Source organism: Portunus trituberculatus, chromosome 48 (genome assembly GCF_017591435.1).
Source record: "Portunus trituberculatus isolate SZX2019 chromosome 48, ASM1759143v1, whole genome shotgun sequence".
In the NCBI taxonomy this organism is placed as follows: domain Eukaryota; kingdom Metazoa; phylum Arthropoda; class Malacostraca; order Decapoda; family Portunidae; genus Portunus; species Portunus trituberculatus.
In genome coordinates, this window is record NC_059302.1 from 4,618,425 (window position 1) to 4,637,361 (window position 18,937).

At 35.6% G+C, this 18,937-nt stretch overlaps 1 protein-coding gene across 7 annotated transcripts in view; it reads left to right on the forward strand.

The window, feature by feature from the left end:
- LOC123498953 overlaps positions 1-18,937 on the forward strand; it is an 86,544-nt gene that overhangs the window by 3,886 nt on the left and 63,721 nt on the right. For 3 of the 7 annotated variants that reach the window (XM_045246551.1, XM_045246548.1, XM_045246553.1), the window contains exons 1-4: positions 9,519-9,859; positions 13,889-14,052; positions 14,439-14,576; positions 18,784-18,890. In XM_045246551.1, the coding sequence (XP_045102486.1) occupies positions 9,740-9,859; positions 13,889-14,052; positions 14,439-14,576; positions 18,784-18,890 (529 nt within the window). In that variant the 5' untranslated portion in view covers positions 9,519-9,739. Of the gene's footprint in view, positions 214-1,364; positions 1,474-2,355; positions 2,787-4,466; positions 4,733-9,518; positions 9,860-13,888; positions 14,053-14,438; positions 14,577-18,783; positions 18,891-18,937 lie in introns of those variants that run through there. The other 4 variants (XM_045246549.1, XM_045246550.1, XM_045246546.1 and 1 more) reach the window with 3 other exon arrangements.

Genomic DNA, 18,937 nt, shown 5'->3' on the forward strand with positions numbered 1-18,937 from the left:
GTTTTATACATTTGATGAGTTAAGCAGCCGTTTGGAGGAATTTCAAGACCTTGAACAGGTTCAGCTTTGGGTGAGGGATTCAAGAACTGTTGTTGCTGCTGCTAAGAGGGCGCGCCGCAAGTCCCTCAACCCAGCCCTTAAATATGCCGAGCTGACCTACTCCTGTGTTTTTGGAGGGCGCAGACCGTCCGACCAAACAAAAATACACAATCAGTGCGTATTGCAAATGGATTTCTTATGTATTTTATTAGTAGGCATCTCTAGTTTTCAATAGTTAGTTGATAAACCAAAATTTTTGAAATTTAGTTACTCTGGGTATGATTTCTTTTTAGTTAAATTTGTGAATTTGTTATGAAAGATGTTAAGACAAATATATTTGTATTTTCACTTCAGTAGATCACTGAGTTTCTTTGCTATCTGGTATTTATAGCTGCCTATACCTTTTCCTCTCTGGTTTGAATATATTTTAATAATGCTAAATATTTAGTGTGAATAGTGTATTCAGGTGTAAAATTTTATTTTCAGGAGGATCTTGGTCTGGAGTAAAACATTGTGTGCTTATGTTAGGTCATTTTCAAAGCAGTTTTTTTTTTTTTTTTTTTTTTTTACTGTTTGCAAGGTAGTTGGTCCATTTATGTGAGTTTGGAATGAAAGGCTTAGATCAAGGATTCAAGCATTTCAAGTTGTTCCTTGCAAAGAATGGATGTTAGAAGTAATAATCGTGTGAATGACATACATAATATTTTGTAAAATTGAAGTTTTGAAATAAGACATTTTTCAAGAAACCCGTGTTAAACATCTTATGGTTGTTTAAAAAGAATGGTAGAAAATGAGATGATTTAGGAGTATATGAGTATGGTAGATGCAAGGGATGAAGAGAATGACCTGTAAAATAAGGGAATCTTGAGGTACAGGTGTATGAAATAAAGGTATCTAGAGAAGAATGAGAGGATTTGATACGTGAGGACAAAATGGAATGAATTGAGTTAAGACTTGTGTTGCTGCCATTTCCATAGAAATTTTCATAAGAATGGTTAAAAGGCATAGAGAAAAGAAATCTTACCTATGGGCATTAGTTTTTTTTTTTTTTTTTTTTTTTTCACTTACAAAATTTTTATCAGAAAAAAGAAAGTGAATGTATTCAAATTTGCATTTCAACATGAAAATTTACAGTAATTGAATAATAAGATTTCTTCATAGTAAGCTTAGTTTAAAAAAAAAATCAAACTTATTTTGACATGGAATGCTTACGAAAATGCAAATGTTTTCTGAAGTGGATTTTCTCTCTCTCTCTCTCTCTCTCTCTCTCTCTCTCTCTCTCTCTCTCTCTCTCTCTCTCTCTCTCTCTCTCTCTCTCTCAACAGGACATCAGCCGGAGGTTGCCCATTTAAGGTCCGACTGTCAACATCCATCGATGGTCAAGCCCTAGTTGTTAAAGAAATATGCCATGAACATAATCATGAACCAGGGAAAGTAAGTATAAGAGAGTTGATTAACACTGTTCTTGTATTTGCCTATTTTTACTTAGTTGACACTCAGGAGAGGAACTAAGCTTGAACAGTTACGACATACCGGAGAGGAGATGGGAACTAAGCTCGTACTGTCCTGTCTCCATGGCTCTTCATGTCCAAGTTTTCCTTTGTCATGAATGTTCTTGGCACAGACCATCTCACCAATCCATCCAGTCGATTCCATGCTTCTATGCCTCAAGGAGGGATACTACATTTCTTTATATCTCTACAGGTGGTCACTTTTATTTATATATATATATATATATATATATATATATATATATATATATATATATATTTATTTATTTTTTTTATTTATTTTTTTTTTATTTATTTATTTATTTTTTTTTTCATTCAACACAAGCAGATCTTCCCTATCCAGGTTTTTATCCCACTCAGTATTCTTTATAGTGCCACCATGTTACCTTTCATATCTTTTCCAAAGTTGAGAGTTACATTGTAATTAATTAATCTCTCAGTTCATGTACTATCTTTTGGTTGCATCTTACTTTATTCTTTTCAACTCTGTCTCTCTCCTCTCCTCTTCTCTTCTCTTCTCTTCTCTTCTCTCCTCTCCTCTCCTCTCCTCTCCTCTCCTCTCCTCTCCTCATTGTAGATTTTAGGCATTTCAAAATTAAAATCTTATCTGACATGCTACTCGTTATTTCAAACTATTTAACCTCTCAGTTTATTACTATCTTTCACATAGTGTTCCTACTACAGCAGTTTCAGAGACTGACCTGTAGTTAGTGTGCATGTGTGTGTTCATGATGGTGTTAGCTGTAAATACTTATCAATATATCAATCTTTTATTAATATACATGTATTGTTTTGTCATTTTCAGAAATTGCATGAAGAACCACGGCGTTTGTACAAAAAGACTCAAAACCGTACAACTGTGCGAAAACCCGTCCGTTACATTGTAAACAAACAGCGAGTCTCTAGTGGCACATGCAAGACTAAGAGTCGTCTGGACCACACCGAGTCTCATGTCCAGTTGGGACAGTCACCCTTCCACCACCTTCAGCTTCACCAGCAACAGTACCAGCAGCAACAACAGTTGAAACTGCAATTGCAACAACATCTACAACAGCAGCAACAGCAGCAGTTGCACGAAAAGGAAGCTGAGGTGATTCAGCTGGACTCTCCAGACCATGTTGACACACCAGAGCACCTGAGTTCTCCTGATCTCTCCACCACCTTTGATCAGCTGGGTTCACTCAATAACTCCGTCGATCAGTACACGTACCTGCCACCCTCACCAATCTCTCCGAGGTATGTAATCACTTAATCATTTTACTTTGATATTCTGGGAGACTTGCTCTGTTTCTAACTGTAAGGACTTATAAAGATAAAAATACTTGAAATTCCAAGAAATCTTGGCTTAATCAAATGTTAGAGGAAGCAAGCCTACCTAACTAGTAAGTTACACTTGAACCATAGCAAATTTGTATTGAGAAAGAGGAGAGTTTGCAATGCTTCATGTGTAATATTGTTAAGTTATGCTAAGCACTGCTCTGATTTGCATTGCATTAGATTCAATGGTAGCTTTAGTGAAATCACAGCTTTGAGCTCTACTGACCTCACAAAGGTAGCTTATTGTTCTCAAGTGAGGAAGCTATACCGAAGTAATTAGATAGCCCTTGATGAAGTTTGCAGCTGTCTTGAGCTCAAGGTCTTCTGTGTTCCATAAGTTGCAAGAAATGAAAGCAGACACTCAAGTGCCAAGAGCTAATATTGCAGCTCCTCACATGTGACATTGTTGGAGCACTTCAGATTCATGGCAGTTTTCCTATTCATCCAACCATACCTATGCCACAATTCCCAATTTCAGGAATCTTGGCTGTAGCCGCTTGTGGAAGTGGCGACCACGGGGCTAGTGAACTTGTGGGTCGCTTCATCTCATTGTCGACTGATCCATCACTAGTTTGAACCTTTGACATCTAACTCGACATCAACCCAATACCCATTGCACGTTCCCAAACCTCATTCATGTAGATGTACGTTTGCTCTTTTTGCTGACCTTGTTAATTTCTGAGTTAATGAAGCGTTATAGTGGCCACAACTAGACTTGATAAACTCTTGCTTCAATTTATGTGAGTTTTGAAAATTTGAACTTATAAGTAATTGCTGTCTATTTTGGATAGAAAAGCCAAATGAGTTGATTTTCAGACCATAATGCATGGCTAGGTGCCACAACTTTGGTCTTCATGTTGTGCTGTGAGTTATGATCTTTGTAGGTTAGAATCAATTGGATGGTAGGATATACAAAATTACATGTATTTACTTATAGTTTAGGCATTATCAGAGCAGGCAAGAAAATGGCTTAAGCCAATACCAATGATCAAGCTTGTATCTCAGCTGATTTTGGTTTGACAGAGAGCCAACAGTATGGTGAGCATGTGGTGATAAAATTTGAATGTTATTTTGCATTTCTTACAGCTATAGATTTTTGGATATGCTGCTGCTAAATGATAAGCTTGGAGATTTTTCACCACAAAAAAAAAAAAAATCAGATTTTGTTGCTCATGCTATGTTATCTTAAAGAAGATAGTTTTCTTGAGACTTAATATATTGATATGTGTTTTGTTTTGTAAAGTGTATGTTGATGACCAAGATGGTATCTTGTTCAACTTATTTTATTTTAAGATTTCAAGATTATTGTAAATAGTTGAAGCTAAGGACTTTAGCTCAGTGGTTTGGAGGTAGTATTATTGTATCAGCAAAATTCCTCCATAGGTTTCCTTCAAAAGCAAGCTGGTTGGTCTGAAGTATGTGTATTTCAGATGCCCTTTAGTGGGATGCAAGTTGTAAATATGCTCACACTTTTGTGAAACTTGAAAGAAAAATTAAAATACTAAAAAGTTGCAATGATAACTTCCTATTAATCTGAAAACTTGCATTAAATGAAGAAAACTTGTCAGGATCATGTTGTGCAAACTCTTTGCTTTGCAGCCTGTCTAGTGGTTGTCCAGTTGACTGTGAAGAAGAAGAACGGTTGGAGCCTATTTTGGATTTGGAGGAGGCCTTGGAGGAAGCCCTAGGTGACCTTGATAGCGTGGGCAGCATGGAGGTAGATGCCAACCTCCGACTAACCTCTTCTGGGAGCACCTCCTCCAGCTTGGTGTGTCAATCAGAAACAACCACCACTGATGATCCCACAGGTCCTCCTCCTGCCAAAAGGCAACGGGGACGTCCCAGAAAGCAGTCATTTACAGGAAGTACGTTTGATAATAGTGTGGACATTCCAGATCTTGATTTCAGTCTAAGCGACTTGATGGACTTTGATGTCTATCTGTTTTAGCATCGGGACGATGGTGAGAGGAACTATCACCTGTAGCTACAAAGTCTGAGTTCAAACTTGTACAGTTGCCCCCTTATATGAACTGGACTTCATAATAGTTGATCCAAGCGTAGTAAAGTCTTGTACTTTTCTTTTGTAAATCTTCCCTTCTATTCTGTTTATATCAGTTTTTATGGAACTGAGCTTGAGTTAACAAGGTTTCACTCTTTAGGGTCATGGCTATATTTTTAGTTCTGGTTCCATGGTAGTAATATACTCATGAAAGAAATGTCACTTGTAAAATTGCACATGAACAAAGAGCTGGTTTAAAGAAATATAACCACAAAGCTTTACCCAAATGTGTTTTATTATTCCTTAGGGTGGTAAATCAGCCAAGATTTGGCAGCAAGGTGAAACCTCGTCAATTCTACCTCAGCTTCTGTTTGTTGTGGCTGGATCTTTGTCAAATGCCAAACATCCTTTCACAACTGAAAAACAATGCAAAATCTGAAGGATCTTATTGTTCTTATTAATATGATTATAAATACTATCATTATTTATTTATTTACTTAATTGTTTATTTTTATTTATTTATTTGTTGTGATTGAGGTTTCACTTGCAAGATCTTTGATAATAAGTAAACAAAAGGTAAGTAGTAAGGTATTATTTCCATATATATATATATATATATATATATATATATATATATATATATATATATATATATATATATATATATATTTATTTATTTATTTATATCACACACACACACACACAAATATGCTGTTTCCATTACTTAGTTTTCCCCCTAAGAGATGGGCATAACAAAATGGTGTAGAATCTTCATTTACAGAGGGTGAATGGTTGGTAGAGGTTTAACATATATGTGAAAGAAGAAAATTGGGAGTGGATGAATATAAGATTATATCAAAAGAGCATATGGAAAGGGAATATAATTATGCAATAATTATGAATGGTAAATTGATTTAGGAAGTTAATGGGTTTATATATGTATTTAGTTTTAGTTTTGTAGCGCTGTGGATGGAGGGATTAATGTAAACGTGAAACTCAGAATAGCATAGAAAGCCAGTGCCTTTTTAAAAGCTGCTTCAATCAATGATGGGTTTATTATGAGTGGATGTACTTATTTAGAACCAAATCCCCCCCCCCCCCTATTATGTTTTTTTTTTTATAGAGGATGGAAGTATTCGAAGGAGGCTTGGATACGTAACAATTGATTAAGTTCAAGGATCTAAGCCATTGCATTTCATTACTAGGAGACTTAAGTAATGTGCAAATAATGGAAAGATAACATTTTGATATAGAGTTGTATTTTGAAAGTGATGCGTTAAAGAAGGATAGACTGTTGGAGTATTAGGAAATGGTAAATGAATCAAAACTATAAATTAACCCCTTCCTGGTGGTAGGGCAGGTGAGTGTACTACCAAATAAAAAATGGTCTATGTATAGACTACTGACTTTTAACTATACATCTATATATATATATATATATATATATATATATATATATATATATATATATATATATATATATATATATATATATAGTTTCCCCACAGATGGGTATTCTAGATTGACATCTATATATAGACTCTGCTGCAAAACTGAACAAACAATTGAGTTTATACATAGACTGCTGCAAAACTGAACAAGTGACATCTATATATAGACTACTGCAAAACTGAACAAACAATTAAATTTATATTTAGGTGTTAGTTGTGTTTGGTTGATGATAATGTATGTCAATATATTTATGAGAATGTTTGGAGTTACTTACATTTAGAACTTGTTACCTGGATGTAATTTATTTCCGCTTTTCTTTATATGTTTCACATACTTGTTTTATACCTATTCATTTTTAGACAATGCTTTTAGCATGCAGTATAGTTCTTTCTCCTTGACATGATAGACTCTTAATAAGGAAAAGTAGAAAATACAAATATTTCCAATATTAGCTTACGTGCGCAACACATCTACCACTGACAAAGCACAACTAGTGACCGGTCTTAAGAGGCAATGTTGGCCAGTGTTAGGATATTTGAGTTGCCAAATAATGATTTATTTTATGAACATTGTTACTTGTAAGGAATCATCTATATATAGACCATGCTACAACTTCGTGTGCTAAAATCAGAACAAACATCTATACATAGACAATCCAACAAAAATTCTCAATTTCAGAATGTCTACTGTACATAGATCCTCGCCAGGAACGGGTTAAGAAACTTTACAGATATCCATTTTTGGAACCCATTTGTCTGTCTGTCAATCTATCTATCTATTTATTTGTTTATTTATTTATCTATCTATAGCTATATCTCTATCAATCTCTACCTATGTTTATGTGTTTTCAGTGGGCCCTACAATAACAAACTTAATTCCAGTTGGACATCTGTTGACCAGTTTATTTGAAATTAAGGAAAATAGTAATTTTTTCCTTGAGAAAACCATTTGAAAAATTATCAGAAAGTATAATTTTGTTTTCAAAGAAAACCTGTCATCAATTAAAAACCAGTTGTAGCACATCCTCTAGTCTTTAATGTCAAAACATAACAAATAGTACTCCTTGGCCACTGTGATATTGGCTCTAGAATCCTCACCATGTCATAAGGTATTGTTCTGTCCAATGTGGTTGCAAAATCTCAAAACCTTCCCTTGGATGCAAGTAATACACATTGCTCACTGATAATGGAGGCTTTTTTGCAATGCGTTGTGTCATAATAATAAAAGCTTTCTCATAAAAAAAAAAAAAAAACTGCTAGTCACCAGAATGTTCCCTCCCTGTGTTAAAATAAATAAAAGATAAAAATGAGATATTTGAAAAAAAAAAATATATATATTTTGGCTTCCTTTTGACAAAGTTTTACAGCAGAATCACAACAATAAACAAGTTAAGACAATTTCCCCTTCCTTTTTCCACATTTTGTGACATGTTATGTGTGCACACACAATACTTATAATGAAATGCCAAAATATTCTCTTATGGTATTCATTTACATATAGAGATATGGTACTACTAGCTACAGTAATCAAAAAGGAATGAATGTAGCGTATACTTTCCTCCTTTGCATTCGTTGTATCTTGTCTATGTCTTTATCCATAACCTGCATTGTTACTACTATCATGGGATGGAGATGTATTGTAATTTGATGAGAACAGTTCATATAGCACCAGCTGCTGTTTATATTTAGTGGATGGGTGTGTGAGCATTGATTTGCATGGGTGGCATGCAGTTGCAATGGAATGTGTAAGGGAAGTTTTTACAGTTTTTAATTCATTATGTGATTGCCAAGTTTCTTCTCAAAATAGGTCATTATTAAATTTCTACATAGTCTAAACATTTTGTTAATGTGGAACCCATTTTATTTATCTTTCTAATGTCTGCTGATTTTTGCCTACATTCTGCTTGTTAGAAAAAGGGTGACTGCTCTAATCTCAAACACTACCAACCTATTGCATTAATTTTCTGTCTTATCTGATTGCCAGTTTGTAACCATATACTGTTGATCTGGTTTTCCTGTTTCCTTAGACATATCAAAAGTTTTTGGTAGAAACTGGCACAAGGCTTTAACTCAGATTTCTCTTACTTCATTTGTAGTTCCCATTTTGACTATTCTATTGCTTCTGTGGTTGGCAGTCACTCTCCATTAACATTATTGTTTCTTAGGATTATTCTGTCATTCACTTTCTGTTTATCGGTGACCTAAGTCAAACTTATTGTCTTAACCACGTGTACACTAATAATACCACTCAGCATTTTTCTACATCTTTACTTAGACATCCAACCCTTCAGAAATTAAACAATTCATATAGGAAAACTATAGAACACCAAATTTTTCTGAAATTTCAGATTAGGAAGGGCAAACTTAGTGTTGTTCGATGCCTTAATAATCCTATTCTTTTGTTTATCAACTTGATAATCATTCAGGTAATCATGCCCTCTTCCATGATTCTCAACCATTCATCTCTTCTATGCTGAAGATCTTCAATTTGTCCTTTAGTAATAATCTAAACTGGAAACCACATCTCATCTCATGTTATAACAACTTCTCATAAGTTAGGCATTCATAGCCACCTTTGCTTGTTTTTCTCTCCTATTCTCCTCCGTGCATCCTTCTTCCCCTTTGCTGCTGATTTTGTACAGGAACCTTATCTAATCATTTATAAAGTATGCTCCACATTTATGGGAGGGTTCCACTCGCACTGCTTTTTTCAACATGGTGACATAAGAAATATTTAGTTTTATCATCCTCTCTCTTCTAACTGTATTCAGCCTCCCATTGCTTTTGTATTGCATCTCCTATCTTCTGCTATTGTTGTGCTAACCACTCTTTTGGTCTCAATAACCCTTCCTCCCACAACCTAACCGCACTCCTATTGTGCCTATCTCTTTAATGCAAGTGTTAACCAGTATTCTCATTATTTCATCTCTTGTATTGCATTTCCTATGACTTGAATCCTTTTGAGAGAATAGTTTTGAATCACCTGTCCTCCAATTTTGGATAATCCATTTGAATCTCAATGGGGATTTATTCTTTTTCTGTGATGTCCTTTGCTAGAGGTCCCTCTTACATAAAAAGATAATTTCTAATGTTTTCTCATCTTTTCAAAACTTTTCATACCTATCTATCTTTTCACTTTGCTACTTTTCGTACCTTTCAATCTTTTCACTTTGTTTGCTCCTATTAGATAATCCATTTACACAAGATGTAGTTGTACCTATTCCATATTCAAATCTCTTATACATACACCTTGGTCTTATCAATTTATTTCTGATTCTTCTTACCTTTTGGGAGCATCCTCCCAAGGGATGACTACAGGTGAAGATTCTTTCCTGACATTCCCCTCTTGCCTTTTGAGCACTTGGCTTGTATTAATACTTTCATACATACATTTTCTTATCAAATAGTACATTTTTGTATGTATGTTTGCAGCTCCTTTAAAAAATGAGAAGAGCGAAGCAGGTAAAAGTGGAGAAGCAAAAGAAGACAAATCATCAGATGATGAAGAAGAGTTTCTGGGATTTTCTCCATCAACAGATAAAGTAAGTTACAATGCTTTGTAAGGAATGTGCTCAACATGATCTTTGCAAAATAGTGGTAATGTAACAAGTGAACTTTCCTTTTCATAATCCATCTTAGAATGAATTCACAAGTTTATGAATGAATTCAGCTTCTAATTTATGATAGAAATATAGAAATTGGTATGACCCATCTTTTAGCATATTGATTTTTAGCATGTTTAAGACTGTCGAAGCTGTGATGCTCAATAATATATTTTTATCTGAGAGTGTGTGTGTGTGTGTGTATTTACCTAGTTGTATTGTACAGGGTTCGAGTGGGGCTCATGTCTCCATGTCTTCATGTCTCCATTTATCCGATACACCATCCAGCCCCATTGCTTTTCTGACATCCAAATTATCTAATAATCTTCTAATATCTTCTTTGTGCACTATAATTTCCTGCAATCCTCGGCAATACAATGTCCTATTTGGTTCTACTAAGTCCTTCAGTGAATACAGTTTTGAAGCTTCATTCATTATTTCACTCATTTCCTTTGCTGTTTGGTATGTCTTTCCTCCTTTAATTATTTTTTCTATTGTTTCCTTGTTCTTCATCTTACCATTTATAAATTTGTAGAAAAGCTTAGGCTCATCGTCACTTTTTTATGCACCACATCTTTCTCAAAATTTCTTTCTTCCTCCTTCCTTACTTTAATATATTAATTTCTTGCTTCCTTATACTGCTGTGTGTTATTGTCATTTCTCTGCTTTTTGAGTTTCTTCTGAGCTTTATCTTTTGCCTTTTTAGCTTCTGTACATCTGGCATTGTACCAAGCATGTGTGCTTTTTCTTAACTCTATAGATAGGTACATATTTCTTTACTCCTTCATTATATTTCTGTAGGAATATTTCATATTTCCCTTGTCCTTCTGTTCATAATGTTCCTCCATTCAATATCAGCAAAAAAAATTCTTAATTTTTCAAGATCTGCTCTTGCATAATTTAATTTCTCGTTTTTGTAGTCATCCTCTTCCTGCATTTCCAACTCTAATGTCACATGATCACTTCTTCCCATTGTAGTAAGGTATTGTATGCTGGGTGGAGACTCTGGCTTCTTTGTGAATACTAGGTCAAGCAACAATGGTTTTTCTTTCCCCCTGTACCTTATTGACTCTTCCACCTACTGATCCATTGTATTTAACCTAGTCAACTGTAATACTTCCTCACTACATTGTCCAGCATTACCCATTACTTCCATCTCTTTCCAGTTTATTCTTTTACATTTAAAGTCTCCTACTAATAGTACTCTTCCATCTCTTTTCATCATATTATCCAGGCATTTAATCACCTCTCTTTGCATATTCTTATGTTCCTCAGTTCCCCATGTATTTGTCTTAGGTGGCACAAACATAGCTATGATTTTTCCTTTTTCTCAATTCCTCTGTTTTAATTCTTACTCCCATTACTTACACCATACTATCACCATGTTGCACTTCCTCCACACATATATTATCACGAACCATTATTAGCACTCCTCCTCCCCCTTTTTCCTTCCTGTCTCTTCTCCAGCTATTATATCCCTCTTTTTTAAAGCTAACATGGATCTCCTCTTTTAGTTTTGTTTCTATGATGCACATTATATCTGGTCTTCTTTCTTTCAAATATTCTCGAACCTCCATCACGCTGGATAGCAACTCATCTATGTTAGTATAAGTTACTCTTAATTTCTTGCCTCCTCCTTCTTCTGTAGATACTCGTGCCACTTCTTTAGTCTTATATATAGAATTCTCCAGTAGAAATTCTTTTTCTCGATCTCTGTCCTTTTTTTGCGGTTTTTTTCCGTAGCTTCATTTCTTGACACTTTCTCTTTCTCCCTCCCTTTCAGGTTTATATCTCTTTTTATCCATTTATCCTTAGATTCAGTATCATCGGCCAGCTTCCCTTTTCTTATCATAATTTCCTCCACCGCCACCTGCGATCTCATTCTCACTTTCATTGGTCTCTTATCCCCTTCACTAAGTCTTCCCAACCTGATCACTTCCTCCACCTCTTGTTCCAACTCCTGTGTGCTGTCCTGGACCTGTTTGAGAATAGTTTTGGTCAATTCTCTCTCCTCACATTCTCTCATGAACTTGCTTGCCTTTTTTTCTTCATCCCCAAAATTAAGAAACATTTCCTCTTATCCACAATATCTCTCACTTGATCTTCTTTTTCCTTAAGTACTTGTATAATAGTGTCCTTTGTCATTTCCTGAATTTGCCTCCTTGCTGCCTGTGAAATTTTAACTTTTTCCTCTTCCTGTTCCTGTTTTCATGCATTTCGTAATTCCTCCAGTTTGCTTCCGTCCATTCCATTCTCATGTCTTTCCCATCCTGCACTTTTTTTTCATAGGCTCCTTAAGGAGTCTTCATAGTCTTAACATGTAGCTTTTAGTATATCGTTTTGTATCTTTATCTCCTGCATCTCCTCCTTCATCTCTTGATTTATTTCCCTTACTTTCTCACATTCCTCTAATCTCACTTTTAGTTCCATGTTTTCTTTTATTAATTTGTCTTGTTTTTCCATCAAACTTGACATCACCTCCTTCATGTAACTTATCTGTATTTCCACAGTTATCAGCCTCCTCACATTGCCTCTTTCCTCTCTACATCCAGAAAAGTCCTTGTCCATATTATCATCACTCAATCTCCTTAGTCCAACAGGTTTTTAGATAAACCTCAGGTTTTCAGAACATGGTGTTTGTTTTGGTCCCGTATGCTTGGCCACTCCACCTAGCTCCGCCTCTCTCTCTCCATTTTTTCCGTTCCACACGGTATCCAATCTTATTTATTTTAGAGACAGGGAACCTATGGTCCCCTACCTCCTCAGTACATACATCTAGGTCAGGCTCCAACGCCTCCTGAAGTGCTTTCCCTTGGAGCTGCTCTGCAACGTCTTGTCGGTGTGGTGGCACACGTGTATGTGGGCATGCATGTATGTATGCGTGTACATGTGTATGTTCATGTGCGCATGTATTTATCTAATTGCAAAACAAGAAAGCTGTAGCCTAGCACAAACACAGTACAATCCTCTGGTCTGCTCCACTCATAGTTGTGGTCCACAGAGACAAGTAGCGTTAAAAAAATACATGACACAGAGCTCACAACACTGAGACTAATACTAGACCTACAGCAAGGCACTGCACTTAAGCAGAAAAGAGGAGAGATCAGAACCCTGCTCCTGTAAAATGCATTATACTACAAAGAAACAATGGATGTCAGGGCATAGTGAGGTGATGTAAGTTCTGCTGAATTAGTTGCTACCTGTTAAGAATCTATTTCAAATACATTTCCTTTTTTTGAACAATTCACAAATATGTCAATCTGTGAATATTGAACCAACAGATGGTGAAGGCCAATAATATTTTATTTAAAGTGACTACAGTAATGTTCTGTATTCAAAAAGCTTGCATATGTCATTGTGATACCTATCTTTCCCTTAATTTCTTCTTGGAAATAAGTAAATTCCATTTTCATTCTAACATTTTCAGAGTTTCCTTCCTTTATTTTGTGTATGTATATGTTTCTCTGGTAATAAGCTATGAAAAAAATATCACTCAGTAGTAATTCCCATCTAATTCTCATTCATAGCTATATTTGCTTTTCCCATACTCTATCTTTTGCACTTTCTAAAATTAAAATTCATTTATCATCTACACCTGTATTCCCAAATTCTATCTTGATATCTTATTGTAGTACTTCATCATCTTATAATTTTTAACTTTTCTCATTAGTTTGGCATCATCTGCAAACAATCTCATATAGCTAGTTGTCTCCTTTGCCATATTGTTTATACATATTGCAGACATGACTGGTGCTAGAACAGACACTTCCTGAATACTATGCCAGAAAAGATCTCCCTTGATATTGTGCACCATTCAAATTTCTAACTGAATGACTTTCCTTGCTTATACATGTTTTCCAAATATATTTTTTGTTCTTTGATTTCATATGAAAGATTTTTAGCTAGTATTTCAAGCTTAGATTATGTATCCTGAAAAAAACATGCAGTACCTTATAATGACTCTGGTAGGTCCTTTCTGGGTTGCAGGTTACAAGTAAGTCAGACATTATGGTGAGCAAAGCAGATATCTTACAAGCAAGTGCCATGGCTCGCCAGCTTCATGTATACAAGCCTGGCATTGACTTTGTTCCTGGTGCAAGACTGGAAGTGCTGGACTCTAGGGATAATAATTGGTAAGTTTTCTTTTGTTTGATTTGTTAAGAATCTTATGCTGTTTTTACTTGGCTCAAAGGCACGAAACTTGTTACCTTGTGATTTAAAGTGAGATGAATTATAATGGAAAGTTAATTTTGTATTGTAATTGAAGATTGATTTTAAAGATTTTAAAGTTTGTTTTACATTATGAATAGAGAAGATGAATTTTGAAGATGGTTGAAATTAGAGTTAAAATCCAACTAAAGGAAACAAAAGAAGAAAAGAATGTAAATGTCTTATCTACTTTAGATATGTATAATTTTATCCATTATAGCACAATAATTAGATGCAGAGTTAATGTAATATGTGATTTTTATATTTGTAGAAAGTACTTTTTGTCTGTACTTATTTTGACTACTTTTAGGTACCAGTGCAAGATTGTGGAGGTAGACTGGGGAGAGTTGGATATTCTTGTTCATTACGAACGTTGGTCAAACAGATTTGATGAATGGCTTAAAATGGATTCAACAAGGATTCGAAGTCTGTCTCGTACCTCCCAGAGGTAAGGTTTTATGCAATCTTAAGACTTATCCTTTGAAGCTGTTTTCTTTGATGCAGTCTTTTATTTACAGTTCCGTTTATGTAGCTTGTCCTGTTACTTTTGTGCTGCCTCTTAGCTCATTATTAAAGAGGAAGAACTTCTAGCATTACACTTATTCTATATAAGGACACCTGAGATGATACCATTCAGTTTTTCCCATAAATGTTTCCAGGTCAGACTACTCTCTCAGTTATGACCCAAATGTCTTGACACCTCCCTCAAATTTTTCTTCATTAACTCTTGCAACATTCGCAGTCTTAGATCTAATTTTCAGTATGTAGAACACCACCTCTCCTCTACTAAATCTCATTTTTTCTCTACCAAAATACAGCTGTCTGAGGCTACTTTCAGTATCCCCATTTCTGTTCCCTCCTACTTTCTCTATCCTTATTTTTGTTCCAAAGCTGGATGTTGCATCCATGTGCGCAACGACTTGACTTGCTCTCTTGCCGATGCTCTTGAATCTTCCGAGTTTTCCACCATGTGGCTTTGACTCAATAGTCACTCTCTAACTAAATTTGTCTATGCTGTCTATCTCTCCCCTAACTCCTCTGTCTATAGTAAATTCTTTGAATTTTTTACTTCCAAAATGGAGCACATTCTATCCCTCTATTCTTTTGCGGAGATCTCCATCCTTGGAGATTTCAATGTTCACCACCAGCTTTGGCTTTCCTTTCCCTTCATTGACCATCCTGGTGAACTAACTTTCAACTTTGCTATCTTCCATGACTTAAGTAGAGCAACTGGTGCAACACTCTACTCATATTCCTGATTGTTTTGCAGATATGCCTAACATTCTTGCCTTTTCCTTATCTCTAATCCTTCTGCATATGCTGCTATCTTCTCTGTTGAGCTCCTCCAATCACGATCTCATCTGTATCTTGTCCTATTTCTCCAATCTCTTCTCAGGATCCCCCAAAGCAGAGATGCCTGTGGCATTTTGCCTCTGCCAGTTGGGGCGACCTGAGGTATTATGCTGATATTCCTGGAATGATTACTGTTTCCATGTCGGAGACCCATCTCTGCATGCTGAACGCATAACAGAGGTGATAGTGTCTGGCATGGAGGCTTACATTCTTCATTATTTTTCTCATGCTAAACCTTCTAAACCTTGGTTTAACACAGACTGTTCTTGTTATACTTGATAGAGAGGTTACCCACAAAAGGTACTGGAGCCTTCCATCACCAAAATCTCTTGCACTTTTTACTTATGCTGGGCATCATGCCAACTTGCCAAACACTACTTCATAAATAGAAAGTGTCAAAATCTTTCAAACTCCAACTCCTCTTGAAACTTCTGGCATCTGGCCAAAAACATCTCCAATAACTTCACTTCTTCATCTTTACCTTCTTTATTTCATCTTGATGGCACCACTGCCATCTCATCTGTCTCTAAAGCTGAAGTCTTTTCTCATATCTTTGCTAACAACTCCACCTTGGATGAATCTGAGCTTGTCCCTCCCTCTCTTGCTCCTTCTGACTATTTCATGCTTTTAATTAAGATTCTTCATGATGTTTTCCTTGCCCTCGCTGGCCTAAACCTTTGAAGACTCATGGACCTGATAGGGTCTCTCCTATCATTCTCAAAAACTGTGCTTCCATGCTTGCACCTTGGCTGGCCAAACTCTTTCAACTATTGACTTCTACCTTTCCTTCATGGTGGAAGTTTGCTTACATTCAGCATGTTCCTAAAAACGGTGACCATTCTAATACGTCAGGCTACTGTCCTATAGCTTTAATCTCTTGCTTATCTAAATTTTTTTTTTTTATTTATTCTCAAAAGGAAGATTCCCAAACATGTGTCACTTCACAATCTTCTATCTGATCGCTAGTATGGCTTCTGTCAAGGCCACTCTACTGGTGATCTGGCTTTCCTTACTGAGTCTTGGTCATCTTCTTTTAGAAATTTCAGCAAAACTTTTGCTGACACATCAGACATATCAAAAGCTTTTGACAGAGTGTGGCATAAAGCTCTAATTTCAAAACTGCTCTCCTACAGTTTCTATCTTTCTCTCAGCAACTTTATCTCAAGTTTCCTTTCCGACCATTCTATTGTTGCTGTGGTAGACGACCACTGTTCTTCTCCTAAATCTATTAACATTGGTGTTCCTCATGTTCTGTATTGTCACCCACTCTCTTTCTATTATTCATTAATAATCTTAACTTCTTGCCTTATCCACTTCTACGCTGATGATACCACCTTACACTTTTCCACGTTTTTTCAGAGATGATCAACCCTTTAGGAAGTCAACAGATTACACAGGGATGCCACATAATGTCTGACTTCTGATGTTTCTTAGATTTCTGATTATGTCAGAAAAAACTTTGTAGTTTTCAATGTCTCAATAACTCAATTCATTTGTCTATCAACTCGACACAACCTCAACACAACTATCCCCTCTTGAATGACACTCAATTGTCCCCATCTTCTACACTGAATATCCTCTATCTGTCCTTTACTCATAATCTAAACTGGAAACCTCACATCTCATCTCTTGCCAAAACAGCTTCTATGAAGTTAGGCGTTCTGAGGTTTCTCTGCCAGTTTTTCTCACCCCTCCAACTGCTAATTGTATAAGGGCCTTAACCTTTGTATGGAGTACTCTTTGCATATTTGGGGAAGGGCTTCCACTCAGTTTTATTTGATAGGATGAAATCAAAAGCTTTTCGTCTCATGAACTCCCCTCCTTTGACTGACTGTCTTCAGCCTCTTTCTCACCACTGGAATGTTTCATCCTTTGTTATATTTTATTGCTATTTTCATACTAACTGCTCTACTGATCTTGCTAACTGCATGCCTCCCCTCCTCCTACAGCCTCCCTGCACAAGGCTTTCTTCTTCCTCTTACCGCTATTCTGTCCAACTCTCTATTGCTAGAGTTATACTTTTCTCTGGCAAACTTTAGAACTCCCTGCCTGTTTCTGTATTTCCATCTTCCTACAACTTAACTTCTTTTAAGAGTGAGGTTTCAAGACATTTGTCCTAGACTTTAGGCCAACTCTACTATTTAGGGAACTGGCAATCAAGTCCTTTTTCATTATATTTTTTGTTGCTCTTGGCCAGCTTTCCCTCTACCATGGAAAAAAAAGAAAAAAAAAATATATATATATATATATATATATATATATATATATATATATATATATATATATATATATATATATATATATATATATTACCCTTTTCTCTGAAACTTATGCCCTTTATACTTGTATCCAAATCCATGCTAGATCTATACCTTAGCATTTTTATGTATTTATTTATTTATTTTTTTTTTCATTTATTTATTTATTTGTTCAAATAAGAAGTGTCAGAATGTTATCAGATCTTATGACTTCTAGATCCTAGCCAAAAATATCTCTAATCATATTGTTCCTAACTTTTCCCTTATCAATTTCATCTTTTTTTTTTTTTTTTTTTTTCTCCTTTTCTTTTCTCATTATTGAATCTATCTCCAGAACTGAGCTCTTATGAGACCTTTGCTAACAATTCAACTCTAATGAGCCTGGCCTTGTTCTTTCCTGACCTTCATCCTCTGATTATGAATAATTGTTGATCTAAAATGGCTCACAACCAAGACTGACTTGTGCTTTCTTCCTCAATCTACCACCACATGAAGACATATTCCTCTGCTGCTTTCACAAAGTATAGCTCCTAGCATTATTTATATTTCTTATCAAAATTGATACTTAAAAATATTTTTTGTCTACTTAATTTCTTTACTCAGTATAGAAGAAGATTGTTTGGTGTAGTATGTATGTAGTGTAGTGTAAAAAGTAAGAGATGAGTGCATTGGAAGAATTACTGGTAATCTCTGTTTAAGCATAAGTAAAACAATCAGCAAAGGGGGAATGCATGTATGGGGGTCTTATGATATATCTTTAGCTTTGATGGCACACCAACTTTACAGCCAGTGTAGTGTTTACTTATCCACGAGGATAGTCATGGCACACTCCTGAGTCATAGCACACAGTTTGAGAATCACTGAACTAGAGAGTATACAGACTAATAAGCCACCATTAAGTGAATAATACTGACTCATGCAAGCATGTATGGAACCTTTCAAGAAGCTGCTAATGATGATGAATCACTTTTGGCTACATGTGTAAAAGCATAAGTCATTGAGAATATTTTGAAGAATATTCTTGCTCTTTTTATTTTATTTCAGAAGAGAGAAAAAGAATAGTCCTTATAATGTTGGTGATCGGGTACTGGCACGTTGGTCAGCTGATGGCAAGCGGTACCAAGCCAGAGTTACTAAGGAATTGGGAGACGGTAAGTGAAAAAAAAAAAAAGTAAATGAAAATCTGATGCTATTAACA